This window comes from Protopterus annectens, chromosome 1.part1, assembly GCF_019279795.1.
Source record: "Protopterus annectens isolate FY-2018-M chromosome 1.part1, PAN1.0, whole genome shotgun sequence".
NCBI lineage: Eukaryota > Metazoa > Chordata > Ceratodontiformes > Protopteridae > Protopterus > Protopterus annectens.
Genome location: NC_056726.1, coordinates 1,237,905,245 through 1,237,931,384, shown reverse-complemented (window position 1 = coordinate 1,237,931,384; position 26,140 = coordinate 1,237,905,245). Strand labels below are relative to the sequence as shown.

General features: G+C 38.0%; 1 protein-coding gene across 1 annotated transcript in view; it reads left to right on the top strand.

Moving 5' to 3' along the window:
* LOC122813684 (lectin-like) overlaps nucleotides 1-26,140 on the top strand; it is a 318,203-nt gene that overhangs the window by 199,918 nt on the left and 92,145 nt on the right. Inside the window, exon 4 of the mRNA XM_044086137.1 lies at nucleotides 12,406-12,549. Within this exon, the coding sequence (XP_043942072.1) occupies nucleotides 12,406-12,549 (144 nt within the window). The remainder of the gene's footprint in view (nucleotides 1-12,405; nucleotides 12,550-26,140) is intronic.

The window sequence follows — 26,140 nt, the reverse complement described above, 5'->3', positions numbered from 1 at the left end:
AAGTAGCTAGATTTGCAGCCAGTCATACAATTCCCACAACTGCTAAGTCCTCAGATATTTAAACTGGCTTGAGTTACCTCACTACCTGAAGTTCACCCAACTCCTCCTTGCTCATAAAATGGTATACAGATCCTCATCCTGCCAAGCAACCACATTCTTAATCATTATCTCCCTAATTGCTGTCTTCGCTCATCTGAGAAATACCTCCTTGAAATCCATAAACCAAATAAATCTATCAGTCAATGCCTATATTCCTACTCAGTAGCCAAGGTTTGGAACAGTATTCCTACAGATATTAAAGCAATGCCATGCAGTCACATATACAAACAATTTCTAAAGAGATTTCTCCTTAACTGCTGGCTCGCACATGTCCTACACCAGGCTGACACTACCCATTATTCCTTTCTTCTCTTCCTTTCTCTCCCCTCTCTTCCTTCTTCCTTTTCTTTTCCTTGCTCTTCTTCCCCCCATCCTTTCCTCCCTTCTCTTATTAGCCAAAGCACCAATTACTTGTCTGATAGCTCCCTACTTTAACTGCATTTCCTAGTCTCCTCCCAATGCAAAATCTCTTTCCTTTCTCTTAGTCTTTTGCCCATATTTAAAATGCTTAACATTTTTACCATTTGTTATCACTATTGATTGTACTTTACTAGGTGATCAGTATCCTACAATTCTTGTTCAATACTCACTGTATAATTTTGTGATCTGACTTTTATTTAGTCTGTACGTTGATTCTATTTGTTACTGCACTTCATGTGATAATATTATGTAGTTTATTAACCAAGCTATTTATGTTGGAGTATTTCTCCCCGGGCCTCCACTGAAAATGGGATTCATGCCCAGTCTGACTTTTCCAGTAAGCAAATGCCAAATAAATGTAGTCTGTCCCACAGAAAAAGCACCACATCCACATACAATTAAACATATCACCCAACTCATAGTACAAGTAATAAGACCCCTGATCTCAAAGTCCTACTAGTATTTACAAATGTAAACAAATTAGTGTTCATTGTATAAAAGCTTGTAGAACAAAATTTCCACAGGGAAAACTCCGATTTTTGGATGTACCTGCCACCCTCAAAACAAAAACTTTTTTATGAGTAGGCAACATCTGACCAATGATTGATCTTTACGATTAATAAACATAGCATGCCTAGGAAAGATATCAGAATAAAATTGCTCTGCAGTCAACATATTCCAATATGTCTGAATAATACTCCTAATTAAATAAATATTAGTACTAAAAGAAGTTAAAAATTGAATCTCATCGACACATTCCTTGGGATTCATTAATACCTACACTAAGTGTACACCGTTCTGAGTGAGCAGACAACAAAAGCATAATTCACACTTCTTCCTTCTAATTTTAGTTTTTCTACTAATTTTCTTGCAACCTTAAATATCAAGGTTGATTCATAAAGGTTATCACAAATTATTCTTTACACATACACATACAAATACTCATACTGAAATCTTTGTGTGATTAGAAGGCACAAAAAATGTGGTAGGGTTGTTTCTGAGGACTGTGCCTGAGACACCTTTGAGGTTTGGTTAATTTACATGTGAGCACCTCCACATATGTGGGTCTATGTTTGTGGTCTTTTGTGCATGTGGTGAGTGATGTGCAAGTTGCTGACAACCTGTTTGTTGCTTTTTGTGTCAGTATGTTAGAGGCTAGCCTCCAGTGTCAGTAACTACATCTCTCACATACTGTATTTGTCTGTTTGAGAATTAAGTGGTTGTCAGTGTACATAAGGCAATTGCTACATTATCTTAGGATGCCCATGTCCACCAAACTGGATACAAAGACAGCAGGAAAGTGCCTGTCTATGGATGTGGGTCCTAATGGGTATTTGCAAGGGATAGGAATGGAGGATGTTTGCAACTGGATGAGGAAAGGGTGCTTACTTGGTACAATCTGCAGCTATCCTAACCAGCAGTGCTGCCCAGCACCCAAACCAGATGGTCTCTGAGCAGCAATAGTCCTGAGTGCTATAATAAGATAACGTAGATCTAAATTGTTTGTTTGTGTTTTTTGGCTTTTCCCAGTTAGGGCTCGCCACAGCAGAACTCCGGTCCGCTAATGATCGGTAGTGGATTTTTACGTACCGGGTTACCAGCCCTGAAGCACAACCTTCAACGAAGGTATGCCCCATTCACGTATGCCTCCACACAGAAGACACTCTAGCTGAGAATCGAATGGGACAATGTCTTGCTATGAGGTGACAATGCTACCGCAGCACCACAAATGATCCTAACTAAATGTGTAAATGCTGCTCACTGCACAAACTAGCTTCCTCGTGAGTAATGCAGGAAGGAGGTAAAATTCCGAGGTGGTTTTTATAGGGAAATTTCATCTTCTTGTGATTGTGTGTATACAAGGCACCAGTAACCACTGTTGTGTGAACAGCAGCTTCTCACAAATGTGAGGCTTATATATGATCAAAAAAAAGCAACTTTTACATTAACTATGCTCTAAGGCCAATCAGACATGCATGCAATGAGCTTTCCACCAGCAACACCCAGCTCATATAGGTGAAATCCGCCCTCTCCTGCCACAAGACTGCAGACTTTGACTGTCTTAATGTAAAATGACTGGTTTGGAGCTCAGCTGTTGAGGAACCTCAAACATATGCTTAATACTAAGAAACACTAGATACAATGTATTTTAGTACAGAACATTAGCCTTTAAGGCAGTTTGAAAATGCAACTTTAAACAAATGCGAAGAAACAATAAATACACAGTTTTACAGAATAATAAAAATAAGCAATAGTTCCAGATGTTTGCATCTGTACAGGGTAATGGCACAGTGAGCAGCTCCATGCAAATGGACTGAATTTATACCAGCAATGGAAATACAGAAAACTGACTCAGATGAAGCAAGTAAATACCTACTATCACTAGATGAGTAATCCCAGTCCTCCTAATGTAAAAGAACTGTAAAAGAGTGTCCAGATTGAAATGCTATCACAAGCTAACTTAATTTAAGATAGCAGCTGTGTACTTTAAACATCTTATAAAAGTGTGGTTATTCAATGAAAGTACTTTGCATTGTAGAGCTTGTAGCTTTTATAAAGGCATTAAAAACAAGGTAAGCCCTCTAGCCAATAAAACAACTACATGCAGTAATCTCTTGTGTGTTTCCCCAACCTTTACAGACCAGGCTACCACCCGCTGCCTCTAGATGGAAAATCCTCTGTCCTTTTAATGTAAAAACACAGAAAAAAAGCTTGCTAGAGTGTAAAAATACACTACTTTATCCAACGGCTAGTTAGATAGTGAATTCAGAGCAAGTGAATCAGTAGAAAAGACATTGAGAGGCAAAATGCACTTTTTTCAAAATTAGCACAAGGAAAGGCAAATAAATAATTCAAGACATAAACAGCAGTATAGAAAGGGAGGAGTTTATAAAGCTCAATTTACAGTAAGGGTAGGCAGCTTAAAAACAAGATCAAAGAATAGGAGCGAGTGGGGAAAATAACCCTCAGGGAGTCACCAACAATGTTTATAGTTTTTGCAGGCCTTGAGTCTTATCAGAAAAGACAAAGCCACAGATATTCTCTGTGTATTTACGTATCACTCAAGAAACAAATTAAACAATGAAAAAAGCATGTGAAATGTCCAGCCTGTGTAATTTAATTGCCTATCCAGGCTAAGCAGATTTCTTAAAACAGAAAACAAAATGGAGCAGATAAAACAGAAAGCAGCTCTATCAGTTTAAGCAACTCACAGACAAAAAAAAATAGATTTACTTTCCTTACTCAACAGGGAGTCACCAACAGTGCTTATAGTTTTTGCCAGTCTTGAGTCTTATCAATTGCAATGCCAGTACAAGAGTTAATCAGGTATGACTTATTCATTGCACGTGATCTTTAAAGGCACATTGCAAAATGTCCTAGGACAAGGACAGGTGCTAGGAGAAAAAGTGGAAGCTACTAAAGAGATCATGATGTTAAATTGCAGTACGTGTATTAGAATGTCAGGAATGAAGAAGGCTTTATTAACTTTAATTATGTTGGCACTTGGCAGCCAAAAAAGTGATAATCAGAAAATGGTAAACAAGTGTTAGAGTGACCTTTAAAGATGTTCTGTGTATTATAAAGGGAATAAAGCAGTTGGAGGGAGACATGTAAGACAGGGGAAAGAATAAGATACATACCCTTAAATGAAATGTGTGGGGGCTTCACCTTCACAACTGGGACCAGGGAAATGGTAAAGAAGGGAATATCGGACAGAACTAAAATGGCAAAAACTAAAAAAAAGTATTGAATGGCATGTATGTTAATTGGCTGAAAAATGTTTGTAGTTTCATAGGTTCATAGGTAAATACTAGTCTAGCTGCAATTGCAGGCCATTTTAAGCATAGCCAATTTCCATCAAAATCATATTTGTTTATAGATGGTCTTACCCATTCCATGGTCAATAATTCTATTACCCCTAATGAGAATAACAGGGATCATACCATAGATAATCTGAGGGGACCCATGCATGAGATAAAGCATTAGGAGCTGCCTCTGTCCATTAGTAGTACAAGGGACACTTATGGATCGGTATCACACTTTTGTGGGTAAAAAAAATTCACAGTGGGCAATGGCAATTTAAAAATGCACATAGTATGTAACATTTGAAATGTTAAAAATGTTTACGAAAAAAGTGAATATGTAAACTCAATAAGTATATGATTGCAATATGATGTTAATGATTTGGATACATATTGTTTGATAAATTATGATTTTAATAAAACTGCATTAAAATAAATCCCCTTGCTGCTTCTAAAACCAATCTTAAACAGCTACTCTGCTATATTCCTGCTTATCATTTACAGAAATTAGTTTAATTCCCCTGAATCTCTTTCTTCTTTTTCCCACTTTTCCCTTTTCCATGGAATTATCCACTACCCTACTGCAGACTTTCTCTTCTATGACAACTTTTTTTGCAGTTTCCTTCTCAGATGGTGGACTTCCTAGTTTAAAAAAAGCAAATCTAATTTCCTCCCCACCTACCAAAGATATTTCTACCTTCCTCCCATCCTGCTGATAACATCTAGTTCGTATTGTTATTCTTCCATACATACAATTTTGTCTTTGTTTTTCCCTTACTTCCCTCCTTACACATTGTGTACTTAGGCAGAGTTTGACTCATAACATCCCCTAATATTTTACTCTGGCCAAAAGTTCTCATTTTTTAATCATATGTACCTCAGTATACATTCCTTCTAAAGGCACCATATCACCTCGTATAACATTTATTGTCTGTTTTCACAACTGATACTAAGATACTCTTTCTTATTACATGTATAACACTTTAATGGATGATCCAGTACTAGAACACTCTCATATTCCCTTTATATAACATTCTCCAAATTAAGTAATTTGACCTCTGTCATTATTAGTTCTATCTGAACTTTCCCAGTCCCATTTCAGATACCATAGAAATTTCATTATTTCTTTACACTCTCTACAGTTCCACATATTAATACTAAATCATTTTAATACTTTTTATAGTTTTATTTAAAAAAATAATTTGCACAGCATGCTTCTTTTGTTACTAAAAATTATAACAGGAAAAGTCTTTCCAAAAAAATGCATTGCTCACAAAATTCATAAAAGTCTGCATTTTTTTTGTTATATAATCAGTTGAATCTCTTCAGTGGTAGTTTCATATGGCTTAATTATATTGTCCTAAACCTGTCCGAAATAGCTACAGCATCTCCCAAAAATCTCTGTCTTCCCAGATGTTTGTTCTATGTTCTCATCATAGTTTGTATTACATTTTACGCTGATCTCCTTGTCCCTTTTCTCTGAACTAAAACTAGCAGCATTCCTGGCCATATTTCTCTTTCCCTCTCTCTGTAGTCTGATGCCCTTCATTCTCATTACTGAAAAACCATTGACATGTCTTGGCTTGTTTGCCTCAAATATTTTCACTTGATTCTCTCTAACACCACAGACCTCATGGATTTTCTAGCACTGGCTTCTGATTTTCTCTATAGGTAAATCATTGTTCTCTTCAGTCACTAATTTATAACCTACCACATTCTGCTATTTTAACTCAGCGCCTTATTCATAGCATATCCTGCTGCATGTACAGCACCATTTGCTCCTTCATTCTCCAGTGCTTCCCAGAACTGGATAAAAACATTTAAATTTCCCTGGTATGTTGGCCAAAATTCTCCAACTCTATAGAAATGTCACATCTGGTCTGCCATGAAATCAAGATGTAAGCCATGTGACACCAACACAAACAACAAAAAATAACTAAAGATTTTACCTTAACATTTATTTTCTGCGTGAAAAGATGTCTGACCCCCCCCAACCACGTAACCTAAGTTAACAAGCTCTGACACATCCACATCATGAACCAAAGGGAAACATTGCATTTTGTTAAAATCTGAAACTGAAAAGGATAGTCCTGATAAAGAAGTCAATGACTTGTCATTCAGTCACTTTTTGTTTAGGCACATTCAGAGAACTGCAATTCATACAGAAAATACATAAAATCAAAAATATAAAATTATTATTTCTAAAAATTAAATTTATTATTGCATTCCCGTAAACAGCTAGGCAATCATTTTAAATAAATGTGAAATGAGATTATTTCAAATAACATTGAACATGTTAAAGCATCTTATGCCTGCATTCAGAGTAGGCTTTATATAGATGAAATGAGAGGAGAGAAGAGAATACAATAGATAAGATGAGAAGGAACATGCTTCAGGGACAGACACCAATTTCATCATAAATCATTTAATTCCTTTAGAAGGACTTCACTGTTGATATTGTAAATATTATACCTGAAAGTTTACAATAATGTTTTCTTTATTTGGGGTTAATATTTCATCATACTTTTACTTCTATAAATGGCTTTGTATTTTGTCAATGTACAATACCTTTTAGTTTCTATTCCACTGAACCAGGATTGTTGCTGAAAAGGGTTACTAGACCAGCCCATCTACCTGGTAAACAAAACAGAAATAAAATAAAATACATTTCAGAGGATGTATTACCAGTGCTATTTATTCTTCTGAGAAAATCTAATAGTAGACACAGGTAGGCTGGAGCAAGAAGAAGCTTTTTTCAAGTATCGGAAAGTCAACACAAACTGGCAAAGTTAGGTGAAATCATGAATTGACATTTGAAGGTAGTATTGATAGGGAAACAAGGCATGTGTTGAGAAGTTAGGTCTACATGTTAGGTTGTTGACCTACAGAGACTATTCTTAAAACATGTAATATTTAATATAGCAATGTGCCCCAGACATCAGAATCATGATTTCCAGATTGCTCTTCCACCCTGAAGCTCTCTGATTGCCCTTTGTCATGAAAGGTGATACTGACAGCACAGCCATCTGGAATTTTGTAAATAATTATATGTCATTGGTGAATATCAAAATGATTTGTGTAAGATGCTTGTGTTACAGCTGTATGTTATGTGTATATCAAACTTGTTTATACAAACGTGTGTTGAAAAGAGTTTGCAAAATGCTTGTGTTTAAAATGGATCCACAGTGTGCCCTACTGGAAAAGAACAGAAAAGTGCATGCACGTTGTAACTGTGTAAATGTCTATATTTTAACAGTGGAAACTGGGATAGAGGAGGTTAACCTCAGTCTAGTAAATTTTAGAAAAATAGCTGAAATTAAATTACTTTATGGCAGCAAGGAGACGGTCTGTGCTGAGAAGCTTTCTGTATTATCTTGGAAGTATTTTATTGTTTTATGACTTCCAGTCTCTACCAAAGATGTGAGGAAAAGCCCTTGTCTATATATTTTCACAGACAGATGTGAAATAACAAAGAATAAATCTAGTGTAGGAACCAAAGTATTCCTAGATATTCAAAAGCACAAAAAACAAAAATAAATTAGGAATACAATGTCAAGACTTGCTTTTAATAAGACAAACACAAAGCTTTCAAGCAAAAGTTCTTTCTCAATGCATAAAACAGCTAGGATAATGGTCACAATAAATATTCAGATTAACCAATAAAAAACAACATTGAATTAAATATTTAAAACAGTCACAAATATAGTTAACCCATTCCTGAAAAAAATATATAAAAACAAGACAAAATAAGACATACAGATACAAACAACCTGGTTAATATACTAAGTAATACAGTTATGCTTATATTTCAAAATAGGTTTTAAACTATTTTGTGAGTTCAGTCCTGGATACACAGATGAGCGAAAATAGTCTATCCGTTTACATTCTGCAAGCTCAGTCTGAAGTATAATATCACCACCCCTTATACCTACATTTATAGCTTGAACTACTCGAAATTTAAAGGAATGTATATATTTTAACAGTGGAAACTGGGATACAGGAGGTTAACCTCAGTCTAGTAAATTTCAGAAAAATAGCTGAAATTAAATTACTTTATGGCAGCAAGAAGACACAATGTCTGTGCTGAGAAGCTTTCTGTATTGTCCTGGAAGTACTTTATTGTTTTATGACTTCCAGTCTCTACTAAAGATGTGAGGACAAACCCTTGTCTATGTATTTTCGCAGACAGATGTGAAATACTGCCAGATTCCAGCAGTGAGGGTTTCACCTGGGATAGAGTCTGATGACAAGAATGATGTCATTCTGCAAGCTATCCCAGCAGTAATATTTGAGATACTAATTTAAGAAGTGTCTGAGTGAGAGACAGCATTTTGTATTCTGTCTTGAACCTGACAACATCAAGATCCACTCACCACATCTGCCTTGCTCTGTAAGTAAGTTAACTAGGGTATAATAATTCTCTTAGAAGTTAACTAGGGTATAATAATTCTCTTAGATAAAGTCAGGACAATAGCAAAGCTTAGCTTAGATATTTTCTTTACTTATTTGAGACTGTCCTGCAATGTTGTTTTAAATATTTCCTGTGATTTTGAACTCTGATGTCACTACAAATATACATTTAGAAGTGTCTTGTTCTTTTATTATGTATTATTAAATATATTTAAACGTTTTATAGTGGCTGATCTGTGTAGAGATATTTATGTTCTGAGAGTACTTGCATATTTATTTGGTGACTCTGTGGGCCACTCCTAATAGCCTTGCTCTTGGTCAAACTACCATTTGTATTGATAATAACATTACACTGTAAGATTGGACACCCTTTGTTAAGGGCCTTAAAGTAGCTGATAAGGAGTGACTGGTGGAAGTAGAAACTACCTTATAGTCCGGGCAGAAGGGGGCATAGCTAGTAAACCTGTGCCACCCATCCCCAGGTGTGTGTGTATGCAAATCAAATCTCAAAGAGTGTTTGTGTGAGATACTTGGACAGGGACACAAAGCACTGGATGGACAGAGAGGGTGCTGGAGGTCCTGACTTGGTCACACAGCTGAGATCTACACTCTATAACTGTGCTAGTGGAGAGTATTACTGGGGATCTGGAGAAAGAGAGAGAAACTAGCCGTGGACTGACTGTGGTCTCTGTGTGCTCTTAAGGGAAACTGCACTTGATGCAGCAAGCTGCATCTGGAAATACTGTGTGTGCGCTTGTCATCCTCCAAGTGTATGTCCCCCACTGGTGCCAGGGGTGAGGACTGAGGCTCCGTGATTACTGGTCCAGTGGTGGGGATATCACACCCTTAATATTATTACTACATACACCATGTCTGGTAGACTTTGTTGGCATGCTATCATAGGCTGGGGGTGTGATAACTGTCTGCAAATATGGGGGGGGGGGTTGTTGTTTTTACCTGTGGCCCTGATCTTTTGCCGGCTTTCAGTGTATCTTATGAATGAATGCTCCCATTCTTGCTAGCATTAAGGCATGCCCAGTTCTCAGCAAAAGTGGATTAATCTAAGACTTAAGTACAGCAAAAGCATGGCTACTCATATAGTTCCTATGCCCACCTCTCTGTATGCAAGGAGGCCTTCATCCACTATACCTACTTAGTGGCTCTGGTGCCAAAGTCACTAGTCTGATCACAGTCACCTGTGGCATCTTTGGGAGCAAAAGCTCCTACAATGGTGGGCTGGCACCACGCTACATAATCTCAAGACTGATTTAGCATGATGCAACATTGGTCACCAGTGGGAGGAATGATGTTTCTTTCGTTTTTATTCTGAGTAAACTTTTTGCATAAAGGTTTGCTGAATCATGACCAAACTATGAAAAAGTTGCAGTGGTAATAAGCATTACAGTTTTGACCCTGCAGTTTGAAGGTTCAATGTAATTTCTACATGCATCAGTTTGTTATTGACTCTTTCTATCTATTAAATGTAGCATATCATATCCAGCATATTTATCCCTGTGGGGCTCTTTAGCAATTTATTTATAAGAGTGGATGCAGAAGGCATGGTGTATACATATAAAAGAAAATAAATTAAAAGTGTGCATGTTCCTAGATGTAAGAGAGAATACAATATACTTTTTCAGTAACACACATTCTGTTCATGTCTGTTATAACCAGAGTCCCTCTACTGCAAAATACTGGCCTGGTACTCTTTAGTCATTTAGTAGAGTCTATCTCTTCATTATATCAAGGACTGTAGCACACAAGGCCTGTCTGCTCACCAGTGCTTTAATTTCTTGCAAATTCCTGTTCATTATTTCAGTAATATTGTCTGTCCATCTTAGGCATCTGCTCTACTCTTCCTCTTTTGCCTTCACTTTCTACATTCATGAATGTCTTTCTAGTCAAGGCTGTCTTCACATTATGTAGCTAAAATATCTGACATTTTACTATCAGATCATCAAGTGAAGAGACTGGATTTACTTTCTTAAGTATTGCCTGAGTTGATCTTGCAATCCACAGAATTCGCAAAAGTTTTCTTCAACATCACAGTTCAGAAACTAAAGATTTTCAAGCAGATGGCCTCATTAAGAGCCCAACTCTCTCATCCATATATTATTATCCAGAAAACCATAGCTGCAACATAATGGACCTTCGATGGCCTTTGATGACAATTTGACAATGTGATCTCTTTACCCTTTAATATCTTATCCAGATTTGCCGTAGCTTTCCCCCCAAGAAACAAGCATCTTTAAATTTCATGGCTGCAATCCCCATTATTGCCCCCTTTACTCAGTTATTTGCAAAGAAATTATAGTGCTAGGTGACATAATCTTATTTTGTTATTTGTATTATATTTTTACATGGAGCAGGCCTGCTTTTGTGCTTTCTATTTTCACCTTCATCAATAGGCTCTTCAACTCCTCTTCACTTCCAACCATCATAATAGTATCATCTGAATATCTGAGGCTGCTAATATCTCTATCTTGATAAGTTTGATTCTAGCATCTGACTCATTTAACCCCGAATTTCACATGGTATATTCAGAGTATAAATTAAGTAGGAATCAGTATACAGCATTGCTGCATTCCTTTCCCAGTCTTGAACTGGTCATTTATTCCATATTCATTTCTATTTCTCCTTATCTGCATACAGATTCTTCATTAGCAGATAAGATGACTTGATATGCCTATTTTTTTAAGAACTTGTTACAGGATGTTATGGGCCACACAGTCAAAGGATTTAAAGTAGTCGATAAGGCAGATGTTTTCTGTAGCTCCCTTTCTTTCTCCATCACCCAACAGACGTTGGCAATTTGATCTCTGGTGCCTCTTCTACTTCTAAAATCAGATTATACATCTGACAATTCTCACTTCATTGATTGCTGCTGTCTAATTTTCAGGACCTTGCTAGCATGTGGAACATGACAATGTCTGATAATCTGAGCACTCTATAGTATTGTCCTTTGTTGGGAATTGGAATACAGGCCAACCTTTTCCAATTTAATGGTCACTACTATTTTTTACAAATTTGCTAGCAAATTATAGGTAACATAGTAACAACACCATTTTGTAGGATTTTAAATAAATCAGCTTGAGTTTCATCACTTTCTAAAGTTAGCAAGGCTTTCTGGGGACCATGTGATTTCCCTTACAGGGATATCTGGCTTTAGATTAGACAACATGCCATCATATGTATCAGTGATTTAAGTGTCCTTTCTACTTAGTTATTTTGTAAATTCCTGCTATGTATTCTTAATATCTTTTGCTTCTTCTAGGTCCCACCCACGTGTCATTCATCATTCCCAGTGTTTTAACTTTAATACTGTTAAGGCCAATAATAATCTAAATAGATATGTATCATACAGAAAGATAGTCGCTGTTCTTACTTTTGTCTTCTCTCAACCCTGATGTAAAGCATCATTCACACCTGTCTAGAACACACTTGCATTTCACATGACCTTACCAAAAGCTGCAACCGCTCTACTGTAGTTTAATATCAACCCAATCAGACCAGAGTTTAGCTGTTCACAGCAACTGTGGCAATGGTATGTATCTCAGCACAGTGAATGAAATGAAACATTGTTATTAAATGGTATAAATGCTTGGAAGCAGTTAAAATTAACTGAAACATTGGATAGTTGAATTCCTGAAAGAATCATGTTCTCTTTTCCTAGCTTTACTGCAGAAGAAATTGGAACAATGGACGTTTGGTGTCGATACATAGTGCAACAGAGAATGCATCTGTATTGCGCTTAGTAAAGCGTAGCTGTGGAAACAGGGTTCCCTATGCATGGATTGGTGCTGTACAACTGATGGAAGTAAGTAGTACTGTATATGGATTAGCAGCATGACTGATGGAAGTAAGTGAGTAGTACTGTATAAGGATTAGCAGCACGACTGATGGAAGTAAGTGAGTAGTACTGTATAAGGATTAGTGGCATTATACACCTGAGTGAAGTCACTGGCATTCATAATGCTGCTACTGGATAAATATATTCATAAATGCTATCTCAAATGTACCAATGAAATGGGATCATTCAGGATGCATGTCCAGTCTAATGCATATATTAACAACATTGCAGAAACATTTGAATGGAAAGTATATAATTTAGTACAGGATAATGTGATCTAAAATGTAACAGGTTAATAACTCAGGAAATACTTGGAGAACTGGTTTGGATATAAGTAAGACAAACTGATCAGTAGTGTGGCATTTAAAACTAAAGAGGAGTTGGAACATTACTCCCAACAGTGATGAGGAGTATGAGCTGTATCTCCATAACAGTCCTGGCCTCACAGGTTTATCCACCAAAATTTTGGCTGCTTCGTTGTGTAAGAGCTGTGTGCTGGTGGAGGTGGGATGTTCTTTCCTTTCCCTTCATATTCTCTCTTTACTTTTGCAACCCTAGTATTTCTCTTCATAGTAGACCAGTAATATGAGGTTGTGGTTTCAGTGTCTTTCACCTTGTGATATCCCTACCTGTTACATGCAAAACACTTTTAGTTTGTTTTTGCAGTGTTTCCTTTGCTGTCACAAGATCTCTATGTCTGATCCTGATGCTGGAGTTCAAATCTGCTTTTAGACAGACAAAGTCAGACATCTGAACAGTTGCCTCTCTTGTGGAAGTGTTACATGAGGTTTGCTTCCTCGGTGTGCTGGTGAGATTGCCTTAAAGAGGAACATTATTGTTAGTGGGGTGGTCTTACCACCTGATTTAAGGACATTTTGGAAGAATCGGTGGTGGTATTTCTACATTAGCTTTAGATGATGTTGGGGAGTCTCATATGTTTCCTATCCATAACGAATGGGAGGAAAGGCAATTGGCCTGTATCCATATGTCTGAATCCTTTCTTAAATCATGGCATCAGTGACATCCTGAAACAGTTTCACAGGGAGTCACAAATTCAGTCTATTCTTTCATGACCCTCACCTTCTATGTTTGCTGTTATATAAAGGGATGGACCATCAAGGTAGGAGGAATACCTAGCTCTCTCCATTGTCAATACTTCATTGGTGAATTGCAGAGGTTCCTTCACAAGGCCTTACACAGACTGATGAAAAACACTGTTCACACTGAGGTTATGTGAATTAAGTTAATTAATTAGTGTCACCAAACACACTTAATTTTGCTTGGAGGTCACTCTTACTGTGTGTGTAAGTGTAACACAGCCATCAATGTGTAGACATTAATGACAGATACAGTAACAACACACCTCCAAAGCCACCAGTTCACAGAAAAAAGCAACAACCACAAGCCAGTTTCCAAAACACAATTTGTTCTCTGACGTCTCGGCACAAATGCTTTCAAGGAGTAAAATATATCTAAAATGTCCTGCCCTTATATACATCTTAAATAAATTCATTAACACTCAATCAATTAACAAATTAATCAATAAAATTAAATAAAAAAAACACCAATTACATTCTACATTCATACCCTTGGGAACTAAAGTGTCACATTTTAAAATATACAGGGACTCTTTAAATAATAACTTATTTTTATATTCACATTTTCATAACATTATCCACTTTTTCTAATATAGTACCTTTCAAACCTGCAGGTTCCCCTCCATGCATTTTATTAAAATGTTCCGCTACTTAACTTTCCTTCTTATTTTTTTCACTGTCCCTAATATGTTCCATTAGCCTTACTTTGAATGCCAGCTTAGTTTCTCCCACATAAAACTTATTACATGGGCATGTCAAGGCATATATAATACCCTCTGTATCACATTTAAACTGTTCCTTCACCCTAAAATTTATACCATTTATTTTGTGAAAACTTGTAAATAAATGCTTACATGCCTTACATTTTCCACAGGGCTTCGTATCATACTCTAGGGGAGTATTATATAAATCCACAGGGGGCATAACAAACTTCCCTTTCACCAAATTTTTTTTTAAATTTCTTCCTACCCTATATGAAATTTTAGGTACATCTGTAATCTATTCTATAAAATCTCTTAATGAAGTAATACATTTCCAATAATGTTTAACCATCTCCACCACTCTATCACTAAAGCAGCTATAAGTGGTGACAAAATAAATGTCTTCCCTAACATTCTTCTCATATCTCCTAGCCCCATTGTAATGACCCCGTTTTGTCTTAACATCCCCTTTTACATATTCACTAATAAACTTTTTCCAGCATTTGTTTAACAAGTCATAGTTGTACCCCCTCAGTTTAAACCTGGAGATGGTTTTCGCTAGTTCTTCATTGAAGTCCATCTCCTCACTACAAAGTCTATATAATCATATGAACTCCCCATAAGGGAGAGCTTCAAGTGTATGAGATGGATGACAACTTTGTGCTCTCAAATATTGATTTCCACCTTCAAATTTTCTATGTATTGAGGTCCTATTTTTATTTCCATTGGTAATATCCACAATAACATCGAGGAAAGAAATTTTCTTTCCCATCTGTACTCCATCAAATTCCAAATGGAATCTATTTTGCTGTAAACCTTCTACAAACAAATGAACCTCATTTTCCCCCACCCTCACATAAGAAAAGGAGGTAATCATTAAACCTATAGTATTTTTTAACATAGTTTTGGAAAAAAATCTGGATTTATCCATATATATATATATATATATATATATATATATATATATATATATATATATATATATTCTATCTCAAAAAGGCCCATACTTAGATTTGCATATGATGGGGCAAATGCTGCCCCCCATAGCTGTTCCCTGTTTCTGATGAAACAAAGTTCCATTGAACTCAAAAAATGTTTTGTCAAGCAAAAATGTATCAGGTCTATAATATATTCTGTAGTTGGACTTTTGCCCAGAAAAAAACTAACCACTTCTAAACCAAAGGCATGATGAATGCTTGTGTATAAACTTTTTACATCCAAAGTTATCCAATACATGCTGTGATTCCACTGAACATCATTCACCTTGTGTAAAAAGTCAAAAACATCTTTAATATAGGCAGGCAAAGTTTGTACTTTAGGCAAGAATAAAAAATGTAGCAATTGTCCCATTTTATACAAAAAAATAATCTCTTCCAGAAACTATAGGGCGACCCAGGGGATGGGTAATATTTTTGTGTATTTTTGGCAAACAGCAAAATTGAGCCATTCTGCAACCATTCACATTAAACTTCTTTTTCACATCTTCATAAGAAAAGTAACCTAATTGCACACCTCTATTTAATAATTCATTATATTCACCTGACGCTGATAAATATACAGAACAGTCAACTATCTCATAAATATACACATTTTTGAGATATTCATTGCACATGTTTAAGTACTGTACATAATGCATAACTACTAGCTTATTGCCTTTATCTGCAGGTTTGAATATTAGATCCGTTTTTTTCACTCAACAATAACAGTGATTTCCACTAACTTTTAGTCAAATTATAAGTAATATTCCCCTTATGTGAAGGGTAGATCATGCTTGCTCAACCTGGTCGACTTTTTTGAGTCAGTCACCAGAGCTGTGGATGAAGGCAAGGTGGTTCATACAGCCTACCTTGATCTGGCCAAGGCCTTTGATACCATCCCCCACTCAGGAATCATAGAAAAACTCACTAAGCTAGGCATCAACCCTTATATCACTAGGTGGGTTGCAAATTGTTCACAGATAAAACCGACAGTGTGGAAGTAGCTGACTCCAAGTCAGACTGCTGACCAGTCATGAGTGGAGTCCCACATGATTCAGTCCTGGTCCTCTACTGTTTGGTATCTACTTCTCTGAAGTCCAGGCCAACACAAATGGACTCTGGCTGACAAAGTTTGCAGACGACTGCAAGTTGGGAGCCATAATTAACTCACCAAGTGATGTTGACATCCTACAGAAAGGCCTCACTGGGACCAACGACTGGTGTCAGAACCATGGTCTTCAGCTCAGTTCCAAAAAATGTGTCGTCATCCCCTTTGGAAAAACCTGCTTCCCATGAATTACCACATTGATGCTAGTCCACTGAACACAGAAGGTGTCATAAGAGATCTGGGAACACAGGTTGACAGCAACCTCTCTTTTGACCACCACATTGCCACTGTGGTCAGAAAGTCCTTCTATGTGGCACATCTCATTACTAAGGGTTTTGCATCCAGGAAGAAAGAGGTCATTGTCTCTCTCTACTCTTCCCTCATTAGGCCAATCATTGAGTACAATGCCCCATTTGGCATGTACCTCACCAGACACCTGCAACTGGAGAGGCTGCAAAAGTACCTCACAAAGAGGATCCTAGGCCTTAAACACTTGTCCTATATGGACAGACTCAAAAAACTCCAACTATTCTCTGTCTCATATCACCTACTTAGAGGCGATCTCTGCTTGACTTACAAATCCATGTCTGACCCAGCTCTGTTAGAAATGCTGCATCTAAAGAAATCCCAATCCCTCCACACTACACACTCCAGAGACCTCAACCTCATTACCACAATCAACAGAACATGCTGGAGGGACAGGGTCATAACACAGAGACTGCCCATGCTATGGAATAGACTTCCAATACATGTCAAGTGGAGTACCTCACTGGCCCTCTTCAAGAGGTATCTTGATGAGTGGATGGGAAATAGAAAAGTCACCCCGGGATCACTCCATTGGCTTTACTTGACAGAGGCACTGAGATCTAAGGTCAGGCGACATGATGCCAGGGTAATCCTATGTGCTAGGCTTGCAAAGGCTACAGGGCCATTAGCCTAGTACACACCTATGAACCTAAAATCACATAATTCCGTCTCTAAAGAAAAATTTGTACACATCACATTTCAACTCATGTAATCGTGGCAAGACAGTAGATACAAATTTTAGGCCACATTTAAGGACAGCCAGCTCACAGTCATTAAATACATAACCTGATAAATTAATGATATAAAAGTCATTGTTAAATGTAGGTAATAAATCACCATTTACCTCTCTTATAATGTTGTTGTGGTTTATGCTCCCATTGTTCCATATTACAGAGCTCTCGTTGCCGTTTTTTGCCTTGCATTGTTTCTTCTTGATGGTTTGGCCCATCACGAAAGGTCAGTCGAAACTGTTCCCCATACTGAGCTTTTGAAAGTGAAGGAAACTCATTTATCCTTTCATTTTCATAACCGGTAGATGAAACTAAACCATCCAAAGTCACCACTGAAGAGTTTAGCTGCCGCTGGTCATTACACCCTCCTTCCTTGAACTGCACGTGATTTCTAGCTCTTTTTCGATTGGTTTTGATTCCAAAAGCTCTTCTGTTGTCATAGTCCCGAATATCTCTCAGGAGCTTGTTCCTTGTGGTCATTGCTTTTTTTATTAATGACAGATACTTTGTCTTTCAACACCAGGAATAGGCCTTTCATCAGTTCTGGTCTTCATGTCATAGCTGGGAAGTGGTCTTTAGTAATGATAAGGATGGGCTTCTATAAAGACAGAGAAGAAGGGGCTGGCCATGATTTTCATGTTGAAAAGGCTCTGTCTTTGAACCATTGTAGAGAAAGCTGCCATTATCTGGTCACACAGCAGGCCAGAATCATGATGAATTAGGAAAAGATGACAAATGTTACCAGAGAATTCCACAAAGTTTCATAAATGATGGAGTCAAAGTATTTTGACAGAACAGAGAAAGCTACACATCCATACATTTATGTTGGATCTGCCTGGCAATGAAGTTTATGTCTGCTGTACCTTGAAGTGGTCTGAACCAATACTTGTAAACTAGCCAAATATTAGTTTTCCTGTAATGAAAAGTAATACAGTTTAGAAAAATATTGTAGCATATGTGGTAATTTATTCATGTGCAGAATGTGGGCACATATCAGCTGGTTATATTAAATGTGCAACCAATACAAAAAATATTGACAGACATAATACTGTAACTGTATAAATAGCATTTGTAAGTTGTGTCACTAAATTGCTACTGAAATTGGGATCATACAACTGCACAGCTGCTTTGATGTTTTATTGTGAATGTAGACATGGGCGAATGCACAATAAACTGTAAATGCCAGCTCATGTGTACAGAGGCCATTTATATTCAATAACCTTGAAAAACTAAAAAAGTTGTCGAACAGTCATTGTGGGAAAAGAGAATTTTGTCTAAATGGCAAACAAGTGGTTGTGTGAGTACAATAGGAAGTGAAAAGGATTAACTTGCACATAGCAAACAAACTTTTGGAAACATTTACTTCAAATAATCAGTTATGCTGTTGGATTTAGAGCACAACCAACCAGCTTTAATGAATAGTCAGCAATAACAAAGAATAACAATGCATGTGCATTTTCACAAGGCAGTAAGAATGCAACCTTTTTATTTTACTCATTTGTGAATGGAGTAACTCATTATGCACAAGTGCCTCTTTTCAGCAGCAATCCATGAGCACTGAAGGTCAAGTGGCCTGCTCAGGGTCACACAGTAGACAAAAGGTGAATGAGGGAATCAAACCCAGGGTTACAGGATGAAGCTTGTTAGCAGCTCATAGCCTTAATCATATGTGGTAAACTGACAGGCAAGCAAACCTTATCAAATTGAAAGGAATTGTGAGCACATGCAATCCTTTCAACTATTTGGTATGGAGTTTTGTGCCTCTGGTAAGGTCACCCTCAGCAAACTGGTCTAAGAGAAGGGGAAAGAAAAATCATTCTCCACAAAATTTGAGGCTCATGATAATTTATTAAAATAATAAGAGAACTTTGCAAGAAAAATTAACACCTAGTTCCATCTCTGGTGCCAAATTTGTGGGCAGTGCTCTTTTGTAAGTGCATGGTGGCTAGATGACCGATATATAGTAGCTGGAGTTAGTCCAAAAAGGTGTACAGAGCTGCAGTGTGGGCTCAGTACCTACAAGGTAATGGGTGGAAAGGGATGTAAGGTATAATGCCATTTAAATGGCACACAGGAGAAGGATGGATTGCAGTGGACTAGACCCTGATAATCAGAAAAAGTTATTCATATGTAACATATGTAAATGGAAAAAATGTTAATATGGTTTGTTTTATTTTCTGTTAATGCATGCTTGCCTGTGTTTTAAGTGATAATTTAATAAAGGTGTTAAAAAAATTGATACCAAATGTCCTGGGCACCTGGGTCAAGGGGGGGGGGTGCTGTACAGCCAAGCAATCACCATATGGAGGTGAGTTGGGCCAGATTGCTTAGGTGTATGGGCAGACCCAGAAAAAAACACATGAAATGAGCTTTCCTAAGAATGCATAACAGTTGCTACTGTTTGGGAGTTCGACCCTCACCTCCAGACCCCTTCCCATATGCTCGTTCACAGGTTCATAGATGATTACTAGACTAATGGCACAAGAGCCTTTACAAACCTAGCCAGTGATACCCAGGATATGGCAATATTATATCTTAATTCCCCAGCTATGGGATGGGGTAGTATCAGGGTAGTGGGTCTTTCGGTGTTGAAGCCCTGAGTAATTTTACAGACTGTCTCTGTCCATAAGGGACATGGACAGTACCCCAGGAGTGAATTTTCAGTTCCTCATCCATTTTCCATAGTCATTTAAAGAGACTGAGGGACATTTAGAGGATTTAGCCTGGGGCTCACAAAGGCTGCATCTTCATTGTTTGCATAGTGTTCTCCACTTGCCTTAAGTAACTGTAAACCCCATATACATGGGAAAGGTCAGGGACTTGGACTCAGTCTGGATCCTGCTCTCAGCAGAGCAGGTAGTGGCAAAGAGATGCAGGAAAAAGGAGTTAAATAACTTTAAATGCAGTAACCCTGGAACATGTACTGGTGAAGCAAACATTTCACATTAAAGAAGTGATCTTTAATGTAATTCCAGGAGGTACTCTAGCTCTGACAGATAAGTTTTGTGAGACCAGTATGGCAGCAGGTATATTAGCCAGTTAAGCGAATGCCAGGATATGAGTGAAGTCTAGCAAGGCTATGTCAAATTCATTTTTCATGGCTTCAAAAAGGTTCTTATAAAACATCTGGTGAGGTGCAGAGGTAGGATATTGTCTAGTCTGTCCTCAGCAAATATGGAGAAACATTGACTTCACTGAGCATTCATAGGTTCACAGGTGTTTACTAGGATAATGACCACAAGGGCCTAACCATGCATCCCAAATCTCTGACAAGTTCTGATACTCTTGATATGTGTAAGCATGGGCCTGGGAGATTAACCATTTACATGTTACCGGTGTCCATTAGAGACATTGGTGCCAAACCACGGATGAGAAATATTGTTTGGAGGTAGAAGGCTGATGAATTTCTGAACCTGGTAGACATGCCCTCTTACAGATGTAATGCCATAAGCAAATGGTAAAAATAGGTCCATCTCTGAACATGCCCTGGGCACTTGAGTCATGGGGTTGATGTACTGCCATGTGATCACCATATGGAGGGGAGTTGAGTCACATTGCTTGGGTGAATAGACAGACCCTGAAACAGACTATGGCAATTAAACCGCTCCCATTCTACAAAGCTAAAAGAGTGGCTACAGTCTGGCTGGAAATACTGAATGCTTAGATATTGTTGGGGTGTTATATATTTAATATATATTTTCAGTGCTACATAGTCCCCTTTCTCAAAATTGGGACAGAAGGCCACTTTCCATTTATAGAGATACTATTAATCTACCCTTTAGTTATGTCATGTCAAAAAAAAAACTGAAGCTATACGTTCAGAATTATTAGGTCAAGAGGATACTGGGAAATACAGTGCCGCTGTGCTGGAGAAGAGATTTCATTTGAGAGATTTGCCCTTGATTTAAGATAAATACATAATGAAAGTGGCATGGGAGCTCAACAGTATAGTGAACATGCATTTTGTGGATATGGAAAAGACATATGAGCTAAAACCCCATACTGTCTTGTTGGAGGTGCTACAACAGCACAGGGACCCAGGGGCATTGTTGTATGTTATTTGCCTTATATATTTGCAGAACATGAGTTCTTTCCTCATTCTCATTGTTAATGAGAATAGTTTCACTGTGGAAAAAGGACTTTGAAAATAGTGAGTCTTGTTCTCCCCTTGTTCATGATTTTCATGGAAAGGATTTAGCCTTGGGGGTCATAAGGGTTGCAAAACATTCTTTGTATACAGTGTTTTCAATGGCCTACAGTAAATGTACAATTTCTACCATGCACTGGAGATGTTTGCTGCTCATTGTAAAGTGGTTGCGTCTTTTCCAGGAAAGAATGGAAAGAACGGATTGTCTTATAGGTAGGTGGAGAGTCACAACCCCAAGTGAAGGAGGTCAATATTTTGAGTTCTTCTTCACACTTGAGGATAGAGCAGATCAGGATACTCACCATGAGACTGGTGAACTAGGCACACTTGTGCATGCATTATATTAGACACTGATGGTAAGCATCATAGGATGGAGCTCTTAGTCTAGAGGTCAGTCTATTTCTCAATTTTTATCTGTCATCATAAGGTAATGACTAAAAGGATGAGATCCCACTAATGAGGTAACTTCACAGAGGAGATTGTCTCATACTCCATGATAGACTGAGGAGCTTGGCAGTCTAGAATGATCTCAGAGTGGGTCATTGCTCCTGTGGGCCAAGGTAAGTGTACACAGGTAGCTTGGGTATCTATTAGGGATGGTTCCTGAGTACTACCAAGACAAGAACTGAACCATGCATGGTACACTAGGAAGAAATCCTGATTTAGACTCAGGATACACAGGAGATTGCATATCTGAACTTGCTTGGAAACATATGAGGATCCCACTGGATAAGATGTGGACTTTTTCTGAAACTAGGGAATTCTAGTCTGCTGTACTAAGCTTGTACAACATTTTCGACTCTTACCTAGGCAAGTAGTTTCAAAAAGTGAAGGATAAATGGATGGATGGACAAATGAACAGAATAACCATGCAATTACAATTAAAGGAATATATTAATGGTCAGATACTGTAACACATAATATGCAATGAATTTACATGGACTGTGAAACAACACGTTTTACATATTAATGAATAAACATGATGATGATGATGATGATGTTGATGATGGTGAAGTGGCTTAGTTTTTAGTGTCATTCAAAGAGATTCCCAAGAGAGGTTTTTGGAAATGTATACTTGATATTGAAATATTTGTCTCTGGGAATGATTAGTGTTATTCGGAGTATTTATACCTTGATTTGTGATATCTCTTGTTTCTCATCTCTACCTTGTCTGTCTTGCCTCCTAAACTTACCCTACTCATCCTGTGCTTCCAGCGCTAGTCAGTAGGAATCTAAAGAACCCTCTCCAAATATCGGCGGGTCACCTCATTGCATAACTACCCTACAATCCCTCTTTCATGGAAACCAGTAAAGTATGTCTGCTGAATAATTCCTACAAGAAAAACTTTATATTACTGTACCACTAGCACAGGTGTTAAAGCCAGTCCTGAGCTAGTACAGCCAGCAGCCTCTACTCCCCCCCTTTTCTGTATCTTCACTATCTCTCTCCTCCAACATGCATAGATACCCCTCTTGTCTACCAACTTACTCCCTTATACAAGCCTGCAATACTTAAACTGTCCACTAGGTGGCACCCTTATTCCAGCCATAATCTCCTCTTACCTTTTTCTCATGGCCAGCTACTTACCTTAATTTCTTCAGTTCTGTAGTCGCCGAAGTGCTATTTAGTCCTCTCATTTTTTCCCTCCACTTCTGTCCACATACACCTTTCTAGCCTCTATACTATTCCAACCTACCACCTGGAGTCAGTCCAGCTGATTGTTTTTCGCTAACTGCTTCAGTATCTGTTTCTACCCGCTCCATTCACCCTGCGGGCTCACTCCGCTCCCCTCCCTACCCCCAATTCCCACCCAACCCCCAGGGGTCCTACCCTTATACATACTAAACACACCTCTTCCTCTTACCATTACTCTTCAAACTCACCTCTTCCTCCTACCTTTACTCTCTTAACACTCTCCAATTACCGAACTTCTCTCATATCTAACCTCTCACCATTCCCCTTTAATCATACCACACCCTTCTCCCTTTTTTCATCCCCACCCTTTCTACTTCTATATTCTACCAACAGACAGTCTATACTTATTTATACACCCACCCCATCTTATGTCCTACTCTTATTCACACTCTCACTGCTACCTCCTTTAATCTTCACCTACCTACTCACCTCCTTTGAACACCCACTATGTCATACCTAAACTACCCTAATAAGGAAACCAACTCTCCATCCCTTTCTCTCCTTTTTATCCATGCTAATATAACATCTTCACCTAGCTACATACTTCCTAAGTATCATAGAACACTACACATAAAATACAACAATCTAAATCCCAGGAAAGGCCTAGTTCTATACAGCAGATTCCCTAACCCAAACTATCTAAGTCCACTACTCTCATTAAAGGATGGTGACAGCCAATGCTTTCAATACCTTTTTTACTAATGCTATCCAAACACTAGCTAGTCAGCTATCACCTAATTACTTCACTCTACCTTCCTATAAATCAACCTCACCCCCTCCTTTTCATATTCAACCTGTCCCAACAACATATATTCTAACCCTACTACAGAAACTAAAACCATGCTCACCCTCAGCAGACCAACTACCTGCTGAATTCCTACAACAATCCGCCAAAGCTATCGCTTATCCCATTTCCATTCTGATCAATAGAACTATTACCGAAAGTTATATCCCCAGTTTATGGAAAACGTCCCATATTATCCCCCTCCATAAAGGTGGACACTCCACTGAACTCTCCAACTACCGCCCTATTGCCCTTCTCTCTCCTTTGGAAAAGATCATGGAGAAATGCATCCATAGACAATTACTTGACCATCTAAATAAAAATAATTTACTTTCCAACGGTCAGCATGGATTCAGGCCTTCACATAGCGCTACCACGGCCCTTCTTTCCACATGGATTCAGGCCTTCACATAGCGCTACCACCGCCCTTCTTTCCACATGGATTCAGGCCTTCACATAGCGCTACCACCGTCCTTCTTTCCACATGGATTCAGGCCTTCACATAGCGCTACCATGGCCCTTCTTTCCTTCACTGATTGATTGTTAAGGTTGCGTTTTTTATTGATACAATCTTTCTTCGACACTATTTATTGACTGGTCTAAAGCATTTGACATGGTAAATCACCAGATTCTCATCAAAATAGTTAAATCTCTGTCACTCAATACATCTTCCATAAAGTGGTTCCAGTCCTACCTAGATAAAAGACAACAGGCCGCACTATGGCACAAGTCTCTATCCACCCTCCTGCCTGTTAACCTTGGTATCCCTCAAGGGTCCATCCTAGTACCTCTACTTTTCTCCATATTTATTAATGACCTTCATCTTGCCATCCCCAAGCCACATGCATACAATATGCTGATGACTCCACACTGATATGCTCAGCCACTTCCTCTTCTGAACTTCACTCTCTTACCCAGAAAGTATTTAACACAGTTGAACAATGGTTCACACAGAGGTGCCTTCTCCTAAACCCCCCAAAAACTAAACTCCTCCTCTTCTCTCTTACCCACACATCCTCCTCTTGATTTCTCAGTTATCTCTACCAATAACACTATTATATCACCAGACCCAACCACCAAACTATTGGGTATCACCATTGACAACAATCTGAACTTTGATATCCATATCAACAATACTATAAAAACTGTCAACAAAAAAAATGTCTCTCTCTATAGGATTAAAACCTTCCTTTTACCTACAGCTAAAACCACTATAGCTCACACTCATCTAATCTCTACACTTCTTTATGCTTCACCCATTTTTACTAAGCTATCTAAAAATAACCTCAGCAAATTGGAAATGTCGTACAATAACATTATCAGATTTGCTACAGGCAGCCCAGTTAGAACCCACCATTGCATTAATATAAAGCAGCTGGGATGGCTTGAACTACAAAACCTGATTAAATTCCATCAACTATCTATAGCCCACAACACTTTTTACAAACCTTCCAAAACTCCTATTCTATCCACACTCATCACCCCCTATAAAAATCTGAAATCCTTAAGGTCTTCTCACAAACTTCTAGTACATACCTCTAAACCAAACAACAAGGCTGGTGACTCCCTCTTCTCTAATACTGTTGGAAAAGCTTGGAATATTCTCCCCAGTGAACTTTCCTCACTTCCCTCACTATCACTCTTCAAAAACAAATTGAAAGTGTTCCTCAGAACACACTGGTTATGCCCCTGTACTAAACCTGACTAGTCATGTGTCTCTTCATACTTTGCTCTACCTACCCTTTCTACTCATAAACTGTTATTCCTTCCGTATTGACCACAATACTATCTCCCTCTAGAACATCATATATTGCACCAGTATGCTATATTATGCCTGCATTCTGCACTGCTGAATTTACTGTGTTAACCTGTAATATGCATTGTAAATATGATTCTTGTTTAATGTTGCTTAGTTATGTTGTTTTCATTGTTCTGTCTTGGAGCTTATCTCCCCAGGCCTCTACTGAAAATGGACATGTATCCAGTTAGACTAGCCCGGTCAACAAATGTA